Source organism: Alosa sapidissima, chromosome 11 (genome assembly GCF_018492685.1).
Source record: "Alosa sapidissima isolate fAloSap1 chromosome 11, fAloSap1.pri, whole genome shotgun sequence".
NCBI classification, from domain to species: domain Eukaryota; kingdom Metazoa; phylum Chordata; class Actinopteri; order Clupeiformes; family Clupeidae; genus Alosa; species Alosa sapidissima.
In genome coordinates this window covers 18,344,990-18,357,606 of record NC_055967.1, presented here as the reverse complement: position 1 = coordinate 18,357,606, position 12,617 = coordinate 18,344,990, and the positions used below count along the sequence as shown (strand labels likewise).

The 12,617-nt window shown below is 43.6% G+C and overlaps 1 protein-coding gene across 6 annotated transcripts; it reads right to left on the bottom strand.

The window, feature by feature from the left end:
- Positions 1-350: 350 nt before the first annotated feature.
- On the bottom strand, positions 351-12,198 carry si:dkey-30c15.10 (uncharacterized protein LOC559353 homolog). Of its 6 annotated transcripts, XM_042110228.1 has the most exons (24): positions 12,120-12,198; positions 11,359-11,420; positions 10,980-11,174; positions 10,646-10,785; positions 10,323-10,418; positions 9,693-9,755; positions 9,264-9,387; positions 8,553-8,959; positions 8,172-8,266; positions 6,966-7,095; positions 6,524-6,659; positions 6,156-6,320; positions 5,239-5,371; positions 4,933-4,981; positions 4,348-4,413; positions 4,013-4,045; positions 3,890-3,911; positions 3,502-3,614; positions 2,987-3,040; positions 2,580-2,666; positions 2,307-2,414; positions 1,813-1,952; positions 1,319-1,495; positions 351-1,260 (listed from the first exon to the last, which is right to left on the bottom strand). In XM_042110228.1, the coding sequence occupies exons 2-23, from the start codon at positions 11,417-11,419 to the stop codon at positions 1,336-1,338; spliced, it is 2,577 nt and encodes an 858-aa protein (XP_041966162.1). In that variant the 5' UTR covers position 11,420; positions 12,120-12,198; the 3' UTR covers positions 351-1,260; positions 1,319-1,335. The 6 variants fall into 6 exon arrangements, with proteins under 6 accessions (XP_041966162.1, XP_041966161.1, XP_041966164.1 ...); XM_042110227.1 differs by having other exon boundaries at positions 351-1,495; XM_042110230.1 differs by having other exon boundaries at positions 351-1,495; positions 11,359-11,477; positions 12,120-12,149.
- Positions 12,199-12,617: the final 419 nt, after the last annotated feature.

Genomic DNA, 12,617 nt, shown 5'->3' with positions numbered 1-12,617 from the left:
ATAGGGAACCAATCACAGAACAGGTGGGAAAGCATGACGATGATGAGCTATGCACAGACGCATTTGATAGACATCCGTGGCACCCAATAAACGGATCTGGGCATTTTTTTCAAATACGAGAAAATGAACGTTTGGTTCCCAGACCACGTCTCATTGAGAAGTGGTGGCGCTAGCCAGGCTACACATCGCCACCTCTTCAAATAAATTCACTGGTCTGGATTAGATTGATACCCCCACAATACATGAGCTTATTCTAGATATCTGCACAGGTTTCAAACATAAACCATCAGAAAGAATAGAACTGTATTACATATATAAAATTAAAACTAACATAAAAACATGAGATCAGCTTTGATCAAATTAGAATTTAATTGGACGTGAATACAACAGACATAGATATAAAGGTATGAACCTTATAGAGTATAAAGGTCTCAAAGTATGACATTCTCTCCCAAATATGTAATTCTACAATGTTGTGTATGTTTATGTTCCACATGAAATATTTTGTCCTACAAAGATAATAGTCCAAGTCCAGTTCAGTACACCCCAAGGGTGTAATCTACAATCACTACAGCAGCAAATACTACTTAACAAAAATAGGATAAAGAAAGCAAAAAGAAAAAAAAATCATAATACCAGACTTAATTTTACCTATGAAGCAATTGCACTGTGAAAACGTTTGGTTTTTCCTTAATGTCAGTTTCCCAAAGTCTTTATAATTTTTCTTTTTCCAGTTTACATAGTGGAAAGTACTAGAATCTGCATGATTTATAAAACTCATCAAGTCTTGCCCCTCCTCCACTTATAATGCAACACGGTAGGAAAGCCATAGTGTCAGCCTTATTGATTATTAATAATATTAAGTCACTTCATCTTCCCAGAATTCCTGGGTTCTACTGACGGTAGTATCGATCTGGATGAATCGCAAGGCCTCCGAATTTGCCGAAAAGCTACCAATCAGTGAATAAACCTTCACTGTCTCCATTAGGTGGCCCTGTAGTACGAATCCTTCCTATACTGTACTTCTACAATATCCATGAAGTGCATACGATACGGAGATGATGAAACATTATATTGCATATTTCATGCATTTCCATTCCCTTTTTAATATTCTTCATATAAATATATATTATTCTAGTGTTCTTTTTCATAGTGTTGATTTATGATTATTTTTTAATGTTTCCCCATTCCCAACGATGTAAGTCCCCCATTACTTCGATACACAATAGTAAAGGCCAGTGTGTGTGTGTGTGTGTGTGTGTTGTGGCTACCACGCGGTCTGCCTAGTGTTGCCACAGGACTGTGTGTGTGTATGCATGTGTGTGTGTGTGGCGGCTACAGTGTGCTCTCCCTGATGCGGTCACTGGACACTGGTGCCGGGCCCTGGTCCTGGATTGGCGCTGCTGGGGTCCAAGTGTGCAGGTCGAGCAGAGCCTGGTTGAGCCGCTCCATCCACACCGTGCGTTCCTCCTGGGTGTCAGCTGCAAACCAGCGCCTGTGGAGCAGCAGAGGCCCGTCAGTAAGTAAATCTGTAGCAGCAGAGGCCCTTCAGTAAGTAAATCTATAGCAGCAGAGGCCCTTCAGTAAGTAAATCTGCACATTCTTCTCCTCCTCAATGACAAAAAGGAAGCTCCCTTAGGACAGCACTGTAGGATTAACCTTCTGTGTTTTCACACATTTTCCCACCCTGCTTTTTGTGTGCTTGACGGTGATTCTTTTTTTTTTTTTTTTTTTTTTTTTTTTACACACGAAAATGGTCATCAAACACTAATTAAATCATAAAAAGGTAATAAGGCCACCAGGCAGACTGACTTGTTTAGTGAGGATGTGTCCTCTTCCTGCTGCGCCCGGCTCACCAGCTCAAAGGTGAAGGGCCGGGCACAGGAGTCCATCTTGACTGGCCTCACAGACTGGCTCTTGAAGTCGGAGAGGGAGATAATGCCCTCTGCAGGCTGTCAGGTGAAACACAGCCACACAGCCACAGAGATTAAATTGTGGTGAACACATTTGGTGAGTAAATTAGGTGAACACTTAGGTCACACTTTTGCACACGCACATGCAGTAATTGTGGTAGAACTCGTAGCCTTTAGGGCTACCAAAATACAAACAGCCTCTCCATAGTTTTCAGGCTGGGCTGGAGTTCAACATTCTGCCAGTGTAAATGGATACACTGATTCTAATGAAATTCTATCACCAGCAATTATAGACAGATGTCAGAGGGGCCACTGAAAAATGCTTTAAAAAACATCTCTGCTGTAAATTCCCCAGTTACAGTGCTGGCTAAAGGAGAGGCTACAGGTGTCCACCTTATTGTCCCTCTCATTGGGATGGTTCCAGTAGAACAGACAGGTGTCCTTCAGCTCGAAGAAGAGTCGATGCCAGGAGCCCAGGCCCCTTATGTCCTTAAACATGGTCTACGGACACAAAGAACAGTCAGGTTACTGTCTAGCAGTCACTGGTGACACAAGAACATTTACACCTCAGGGACTTAAAGCACTACACAGCACACTGCATTCATTGTAAAATAACTACTGAGGGGTCATCAGTTCACAAGGTAATGCTACATAACACACACTCACCAGGAAGCCATGGTGCTCAACTTCAGAGTGAAATTCACTCTGGATTTGTAGGCGAATATGTCCCTCCAGAGGAGACAGGAACGGCACCTGATAAAGACAGTGAGGGACGTTAAGAGAAAGGGGATAATAGCTACTTCATGTATATTTGATTAAAAACTTTACTTGTGAATAATATATAAATATTACAACATAGTATAAAGCCAGTAAGGTTCAAGATAAATAGTGTGTGAGTAACTGTGGGTGCTTGTCATTTGAACACTATTTATGTTGAACCATATCACCAGTTTGAGAGTATAATATCTGTAGCCAATTCAGTCTTAATTATGTTCAGCTAGATACAAGATGCGCAAGGCATCCTCCCAAACGTATAAGAGAGTAAGTGCAGAAGAAAGGAGTTAATGTGGAACCTTATCCTGAAACTCATCCCCCAACAGCTTCCTGATTTTGCCTTCAAGTTTCATCTGGGTGAGGAATAGAGAGAGAGAGAGAGAGAGAGAGAGAAAGAAAGAAAGAAAAAAAAAGAGAGCGAGAGAGAGAGAGAGAGAGAGAGAGAGAGAGAGAAAGAAAGAAAGAAAGAAAGAAAGAAAGAAAGAAAGAAAGAGAGAGAGAGTTGACCACACCACCCCACCACAGTGCACCACACCACACCAAATTTACTGTACAAAACATACAAAAATAAAGACATACTGATTAGAAATGTGATGTGTTAATGAGTGGCCAATTAAGTATCAAATGTATGATACAGATCCACATGTGAGATTGTATTTGCACACACACATTCCATAGAAAACATCGATTATCACCCAGCATCGCCCAATGAACTGATGGGCAGTAACACAATATGTGCACAATATGTATGAATGTGTGTATGACGTGAGTTTGTGAGTGAGTGAGTGTGTGTATGTGTGTGTGTGTGTGTTACCTTGTCCAGGGGAAACTTGCTCTGACCCAATGATGCCAGTGTGATTTTGTGGCATCCCACCAGAGAGAACTTGCTGGGCCGACTGGCACACAGGTTATTTGGCATGACAGCGGCTGGGGACCCAGATGACACGCAGGATTAATTGAATTCAACTCAATTCAATTACTTTTATTCATAAACTGTTAACAACAACAGATATTGCCTCAAAAGGTACTTTGCAGAGGCCAAAACCTAAAACCACCTCAAGCAAGCACTTGGAGTGGCAAAGAAGGCAACAGTGTCACTACAAAGCACTTTGGGTCAACTCTGTTGCCCTAAATGTGCTATACAAATAAATTAACTTGACTACCAAATGTAAGGCAAGAAGCAACACACAACTCTGACATACCAACTGCTTGCTGGTGGGTTCTCTGTCAAAAGCAAGAAGAAAGAAGAAAGAATTAGTCCAATCATCACTGAAAATATCATTCGTATACGTTCTTAAAATGTGGTACTCCACTGCTTTTTGTACCTTCAATGTGCTGAGCAGTTTCCTGGGGGTGACCTGTGAAAGAACAATGGACGACAGTTATCAGATGTGGCGCCTGATATATACAGCTCTAGAAAAAAAAAATAAGACCACTGCACATTTTTCTGATGTTATCCTACGCTTGCTGAGTGACATTCGAAAAAGTTGACGTCATATTCAAATTTGCAGTGGTCTCTTAATTTTTAATTTGACTGTCAACTCATTCCAATGTCACTAAGCAACCGTAGAATGACATCAGAAAAATGTGCAGTGGTCTCTTCATTTTTCCCAGAGCTGTATATGTCCATAACACACGTCGACATGATGCCGTAACCCACCCTTTGTTTGGTGTGTCTGCGGTAAACCTGGAGGCTGTCCTCGCAGAAGGAGTTTGGGGTGTCGGACTAGAAACACAAAGAACACTGAGGACATCAGAGATCAGAGAAAGTACAGTGCAGACTCATTCATGTGACTGGGCAGGGTTATTGTGAAGTGTCAATTCAACCATGCTAACTGGGATACATTACATTTAACCTGTGCAATCACTGTGATCACTTGTGGCAGAAGCTCAGTTTGTTCTGATGTGATCTACAAGGTGTAAATCAAGTGATGTATCACAAACACTGGCACAAAGGGCCCTAACTGAAATGGCGGGCAAAGAGCCATTTAACTAAAGTCTAACTAAAACTAATTTAATAACAATAATGCTAATTTAATACCATGAGCAAGATCCTAAACAGTTCAATGGGTCAGCTCAATGCTCTTACATGCCACCAGACGATAGCTGATTAGTCCATGCACAAGATACTTTGATCTTGAGTGACTTTGCACTTTGTCGGTCATTTACATTTTGGCTGAAAGACAGCCAATCAGACCCTTTTGGTGACCTAGTGGCTGCCTGCATATCTACATCACATACTCACCATGCTGTAGACCTCCACATCAATCTCGAAAGTGGAGCGGATGTTGTGTCTAAAACACACAAGACACGCATAACAACAAACTTTAGCAATTTAACTGGGCATTCAGGCCTGAACTGAACTGTGTAAACGTGGTGCACAAAGACGTCCGAGGTGAATGCCTCCAGTTGCATATGTATTAGTTTCAGTTGTATGTGTGACGGCTACAGTTGTGTAAGCTCAGTGTATGGCAGCTGAGTGGTGTGCATCGTGTAGGTGATGGGCGATGGGCATGGGATCTGGCTGCAGGGCAGTGTCTGCGGGGCTCACAGTGTGATGAGGGTGGAGAAGGAGATGGTGTCTCCGTCAGCATCTGCGTCTGCGGCCGTGGCGAGGCGCGTTGCCATGACGTTGGTGGGGCCGTAGCGGAACAGCATGAAGAAGAAGTGAGTGGGTCGGCTAGCTAGAGATGGAGAGCAAAGACAGACCTAATAACTACATACATAAATACTAAATAATAATTCAAAAAACACTCAAAAACCACTTCACCACCACTCCACTACTTCATTATTATCAGGTGTATGGCTCATGCATTCACTCCCTCAGAATGAATTAATTCATTCCCATTCATTACCTGAGGTTCCCCCTTCACTGTAAAGTGCTTTGCCTTGATAAAGCACTATATAAATGCAAGTTGTTTTTACTCTGACGAAGAGAGACATACATTATCAGTAGCCACTGTATCTGGAGGCATGAGAGTCCATCCTCCTCTATGCACATATTCTAAGAGTAAATTACTAGTAGCCTAGTTTGTGGGCGTGATAAAGCACCATTCCTATGACTGGCTATGATACTAATGAGCCTGGCTCTTTGGAGTCATGGTCACGGAGCTTGCTTGTATATATACTTTAAGTATATAGTATATATACTCTTTTGATCCCGTGAGGGAAATTTGGTCTCTGCATTTATTCCAATCCGTGAATTAGTGAAACACACTCAGCACACAGTGAACACACAGTGAGGTGAAGCACACACTAATCCCGGCGCAGTGAGCTGCCTGCAACAACAGCGGCACTCGGGGAGCAGTGAGGGGTTAGGTGCCTTGCTCAAGGGCACTTCAGTTTCGAACCGGCAACCCTCCGCCTCCGGTTACAAGCGCTAACCAGTAGGCCACGACTGCCCCCCAGAGCGCTGGATTTGAGGCGCTGGATACTGTGTGCTGTTGCTGTGTCTTGTGTCTTGATTACCGTTGCGGGCCGAGCAGACGAAGTCCACCTTGAGGGGCAGGTGCACCTCGCTGATGCAGACGGAGCCCCTGCAAGGCTGCAGAGGGGCGCTGGGGTCCTCCTCACTCCCCTCAGGATCCCCCTCCAGACGGCCAATCTCAGCCAGCAGCGCCTCACGCTTCTCACCTGGAGAGAGAGAGAGAGGGGGGCACAGGTCAACACGGCATGCATACATACATACAGTACATACATGCATACAAGTGTGTTCCTGTGTGTGTGTATGTATAATCTCTGGGATGAGGTTTATGTGTGGGAAAGAAAAAAGAATAAAGAAAGAGAAAGGAAGAAAAAGAAAGTGTGTGTGTGTGTGTGTGTGAGATCAATCTTACTCGAGATGAGCAGTAGTCTCTCGGCCTCTGCCTCTTGCACTGATCCTTTGCCGTGTTGTTCGTCCACACAGCAGTTCAGTGCCTGCAGTGTCTGAGAGATCACTGTCTGCAGCTTTGCAGCCTCCTCCTTGTAGGCCTGAAAACACACACACACACACACACACACACACACACACCTCGATTAGGCCTGAAAACACAGACGCACAACACAGGCAAACCCACACCTCAATTAGGCCTGAACACACACACACACACACACACACACACACACACAACACAACACAACACAACACAGGCAAACCCATACCTCGATTAGGCCTGAACACACACACACACACACACACACACACACACACACACACACACACAACACAACACAACACAACACAACACAGGCAAACATACACCTCGATTAGGCCTGAAAACACACACACACACACACCTTAATCTTCTCCTTGGTGGTGAAGGATGGCTGTGTCTGGGGTCGGATCTTTTCTGGGGCCCGCCTCCACGGTGTGACACTCTTCATGGGCTTCTGTTCACTGCGGCTCAAGTAGCGATACGCGTCGATGCTGCACACACACACACACACACTTTAATGTGTTTAATTGATTCTTAACACAGGAAGAATTCCAGATCTAAACATTGAGGGAAGTATGTTCCAAGTTTAGACAGGTCTGATCAAACACTGATTAAAAGTTTGCACTGAAACTCCAGGTTTGTTATGCTGTCAGCAAGCGGCTGATATTTTAACAGCGTTAGAGTTAGAGTGTCCATTTACAAATAAAACAAAAAAAAAAAAACATCCTATTTTAATAAATGACATTGTTACTATTCACATCTATGATGGTTATGTCTGCAGTATTTGGAATATGTAAGGGATAATGTATAGAACGCCGGTCATTATTGGGAAAATAAGTCCCAACCGGCGAATCGGACCACAACGCACCAGCAGAGGGGGTCTTGCTTCCCCCTGAAGGGACTTATTTTCCCAATAATGACCGGCGTTCTATACATTATCCCGCTTATTATACGGCTACTTGCCAAACTAAAAAAAAAACTCCACGATATGTCTTTACATTTATTTGTTACCATTTCGTCGTGGCTTTTGCTGAGAAACAAAAGATCACACACACTGAACTTGAATCAAACGTTCTTTAGAACACAGCTAATCAACCGTCTGCCTTCTGAAAAAGATCCGTTGCCATTGACAGCGGTCATTATTTAGAGGTCCTTAGGCGAAAATAATGACCAGTAGAACTTTGGGAAATCCCATTCAAGTCAATGGAGCGTTCTACTTGCATTGTGAAGAGCCGTATGATATTAGATTATTATTATTATTATTATTATTGATTATTATTATTGTCATTTTCGTCATTGAACCTGTCCATTTGTACAGCATGGCGCATTTTTTTCTCATTATCTAGTGCACATCTTTAATGCTTTAATGCAGACTCACACACACATAATGTAATGGTCTAATTCTTGAGACAAAATACATATATCTGTTTCAGGGCGCATTACAGAAAGTAGCTATTTGTATACTCTGTGGAAAGCTAAAGCTTTATGCAGGCATTGCAGTAATACAGTAGGGGTTGTTCTGGACACCAAGAACAGGGAACCGTGTCAGGTGTGGTCGCCCGGTCACCTGTAGAGTGGCTGGGTGTCTGTGGGTGTCTTCAGCCCTTCAGACGTGAGCTGGAAAGACAAGCGGTCGGAGACAGAGGCGGCGGCTGCCAAACGCTGGGAGAAAGGAAAGCAGACCTTATGATGAAGACCATTTCCCAACTCACAACCGCAAACACTTATACAGTAATTGCAATCAGCACATGCAGTATGTGTATTGAACGTATAGATGGGCTCAATTACAAAAGAATGAAATGTCAGACATTGCAAGCCATATGGGTGGTTCCTAATTCATGTCGATATTGTGCTCCGTGTCAGACAGTGGACAGACAGCTGATATGCCGATCACTGAAATGCAATGATTGCAGTGGCGCTGTGTGTGTGTGTGCATTATGGGGCTCACCAGGGGAGTGACCACCTTGTCCACTGACTCACTGAGGGGAGAAAGAATGCAGCTGGGGGGCAGTTTGAGCAGCTCGTCATCAGTTTCATCTGTGGGGCTCTCTGGGTCACCCCCCTCTTCATCCTTAACCTCCACTTTCTCCTCCTCCTGCTTTCCTTCACCCTCTTCCTGTTTGTGGTTGTCCTCCTCTGCTTTCCTTTCCTTCTTAATCTCCATCCTGTCGGTTGGGCTGGCACAATCCTTCCTCACCTCCTTCTCCTCCTCTTCCTCCTCCACCTCCTTCTCCATCTCCCCCTCCTCCATTTCCTCCTCCATCTCCTCCAGTTGAGCAGCCTCAAGCACGTCCTTGAAGATCTCGTCCAGCAAGGCTGAGGTGTTCATCTCCCTAGGGGTGCTGCTTGTCACCACTATCAAACAAACACCACACCACACACAGTCAATAAATGTAAATATTCGTAGCAATGTATTCCTATTTATATAAATATTCATGGCAATTTATAGTTGCCATAGAATTTCACAGACAATATATATTCCTATAGGGATGCAAAAAAACGAACTACCGGTATCAGCTAACATTCATCTAAACCTGTGATAGAATACAGAACAGGATATAGAATATCCTCTCCAATAATGGTGACTTCATGTAATAAGCTGCAATACAATAACCGTGGCTTGACAGGTTGATAATAGCAGCAGGATGAGCCATCCTACCTGCGGGTTTAGCATTGGGGCACATCTCGCCGAACGCAGGCACTTCCATCTGGGAGAGATCGATGGGAGCCAGACTCAAGTTGCCATCAGAGGAGGCAAACGACAAGTCTACCCCTGGCTTGTCCTGAAGGCACAGCAATGGGAATCACACACACGCACACACACACAGTCACAGGTGAACACACCTTGATGCGCACACACACAGAATCACTGATTGCCAGACACCACAGGTGTGAATCACCATAAGCAGATGTGTGCAAGTGCCAGGTAAATGACAATGATATAGGCGTGACTGACAGTGCAACTTCCTAAACTAACTAAACCCAATGAAACAAACCCAGCGTTATTCAAATCTTGTGTGGTATGTGAGTTTAGTTTACACACAACCCAGTGTTCTCCAAATTGTCTGTGGCTCTGAGGTTAGCTTACATCCTGGTGTTGGGATGGAGGCCAGATGACTCTGCTACGTCTGGGAGGGGGTCGTGCATCAGCCTTTCGATGAAACACAGCAACTCAGAACCTGCTGCTACTAAACACACTATTGCGTCGGAACAATCTCCATTAGTGCCTTCTCTTCTACTGTAGGTGTTCTGTTTTCTTGCCTCTAAACGTTTTGTACTGAAAGGTGTGGTAATTAATCTCGTTTTGTTTTCTGACTTTCGTTAGGCTTTTAGATAGATAGATACTTTATTGAGGGGAAATTCAAGGTCTCAGTAGCATAGTCATCACAACATTGGCAGACAGGGAAGTATATAAAATGATGTGTTTTCCCATATGCTGTACAGCTAAACTTTGTGTTGACACTTAAGCTTGAGATAACAGAGCCCATCACAAAGGCACAGCTGTTCTTTAGCATCTATTTTCACAATAGCTGTCAGATGTCAAACAAAGCATGAAGAGGCTTAAAGGTTCTCTACGCACGGTTGGGTAGCACCACTTCTGTTCGCGAACCGGAAAACACCCTTAGAGAACCTTAAATGCCAATTGAAAATTCAACTCGATTACTGTGGGTAATTTCCAGACGTGCCACGTGCCATCAGATTGGTTTGTAGCACTCACCTTGGATGGGCCTGGGTCTGAGCTCGAACCTTTCGGCCAGGCACTGGCAGCAACAGGTTGGATGTTGTTTAATATGCGCATCTCCTCCTCCCGTTGCTGAAGGAATCAAGCACAGTTCTTACCCACAATGCACCTCCATACACAACAGCACTAACATTTCTACTGGCATATGACTTTATGGTTTCAGATACTATTGCATATGTATATAGAGAGCTTTATCCATGCTTTGATGAGTGGTAAGTGTGTATGTGTGAGTGTGCATGTAGGTGCCTGAGTCAGAGGAAGCGTGGAGGGCTGTTAAGGGTGGTACATAAGCTTCAGACCTGGCGCATGAGGGCAGCCTGTGAGGTGCTCGGCTTCTCTGAGGTCTGGAGCTTCCGCTCGGCATCACGGACAAATTTGTTTAGGGAGCGCGGAGTGCCAAGGACCGCAGCAGGTGGGGGAGGAGTATTCTGCTCCGAGCCTACACACAGACGTCAATTCTAATGGTTGAATGTCTATTGATGAATAAACTAACAACAATCTCAGAACAACACACCCAATCTAATGTATGAATTTGCAATGTGCGCCTGTTCAATCAGATTTGTACAGCTGAGCATTGCTGCCACTGTGTTTTACCGGTTGCATTACTGATGGGCTGGGATAGTTCTCGCTCACCTGTGAGTTTTTGGCTTAACATCTGGAGCCGGGAGCGGATGGAGGGAAAGGCAGGGGTGTCCGGCTTACGTTCCTGTTCAGCTTGTCGCATGCGTGGTGGGGATGTGCTGGGAGATTTTGGTCGGGGTGACACCGGGATCTGGTTTTCTTTCTCCACTGGTGTCAGGCGGCGCCGTTTTGTCTCATTATCTGAGTCTAAAACATAACATTTATTAACATTAACTTCTATGGGAAAAGTAATGTTTGCATGGTGTTATACCAAACTACTGGTACACTCCAAGTAGAGGCTAGTGCATGTCAATCATTTTTATTTAAAAAATGATATGTAACGTTAGCACATTTATACATGTTTTTATGACAGTGACTGAAACCAACTCACCACTCTCAGTGATTTCCAACTTCCTCTGCCTTTTTGGCAGAGACTCTGTACGTTCAGTCATTCTGATGGGAGAGCGCCAAAACAAACAAATGCCAATCACGCCCACATTAACAAGTCATCTAAAAGGTTACTCTCCAAATATATCAGTCAGAAAAAAATTATATTATATATATATATATATATATATATATAAATAAACACACACACACACACACACACACACACACACACACACACACACACACACACACACACACACACACACAGTGCAATGTCAGTGATCTCAACCCTTACAAATGTCAATGGTGTTAATGTCAAAAAATGTAAAAAGACAAGTGTGTCTGATAGCCTGTTATTCATCAAACGGACAATCTTGCTTGCTAGCATGTTTGCATTAGCTCTCTAGCTAGCTGAATTCTGTAAAGTTTTGCTGTCGTGTAATTATAGATTATGGTACATACATACACGTCACATACACACAATGCTTGCATAGCATTACAAAACATCTTAGTGGTTTAACGTTAAGACACAAAAGTGTCCTAGACTAGTGCTTCAAAGTACAAGATTAGCTATCGACAACTAGAGCTACTTTGCCAACGTTAGTCATTGTTAAAAATGACAAGCTAACTACGTCAGTGTTATTTCTGTAAGGTAGTAAACACTACGGCTGTTTCATATCCAGAAATATATACATTTTTTATAACTTACAAGTGATATTGAAACACTTTACCTAATCTTATGTTAGCACAAAAGTATCTTACTTTGCAAATGAGTTCAGCCACTCCTCTCTTGAAGTTTTGAATCTCCGCGGTTCTTTCGGTGACTTCCTTATGTTTGAAACGTCACCTCCGAAGTGGGCGGCCACACGCATTGCGCATGGGTACAGCGACACGCTCAGCAGACATTCTCTGGTTCAACCAGAGCCCGTCTACGGATCCCTTATTAGACATTCTCTGGTTCAACCCTGTTCAACCCAGAAGAATACGATCCCTTCAAGTCTGATCTCAAAATTACAGGCAAATTCTTTTTATTATTTTTTTAGATCAATGGCGTAGACAGGCGTGAATTCCGCTCTTTAATTCAATCAAGGACATTCATCATCCATTCAAATGGCAAATTATGCATTTTATGCTGCCCTTCGACATTATTTGGCAACTAGGACTGTCGATGCCGCGATCGACCGCAAGAAAGTCATGCGGGTGGCTGACAACTTCATCATAAAAGGTATTCTACCTTAATTAGGCTAGACCAGAGAATGT

Excerpts from the sequence above, each read along its gene's own strand:
- si:dkey-30c15.10 (XM_042110227.1), bottom strand. The coding sequence starts at position 11,419 with ATGACTGAACGTACAGAGTCTCTGCCAAAAAGGCAGAGGAAGTTGGAA. Across the intron at positions 8,267-8,552 it reads ACAAGGTGGTCACTCCCCTG|CGTTTGGCAGCCGCCGCCTC; the intron begins GTGAGCCCCATA and ends CCTTTCTCCCAG. Across the intron at positions 2,415-2,579 it reads TTGAGCACCATGGCTTCCTG|ACCATGTTTAAGGACATAAG; the intron begins GTGAGTGTGTGT and ends TTGTGTCCGTAG.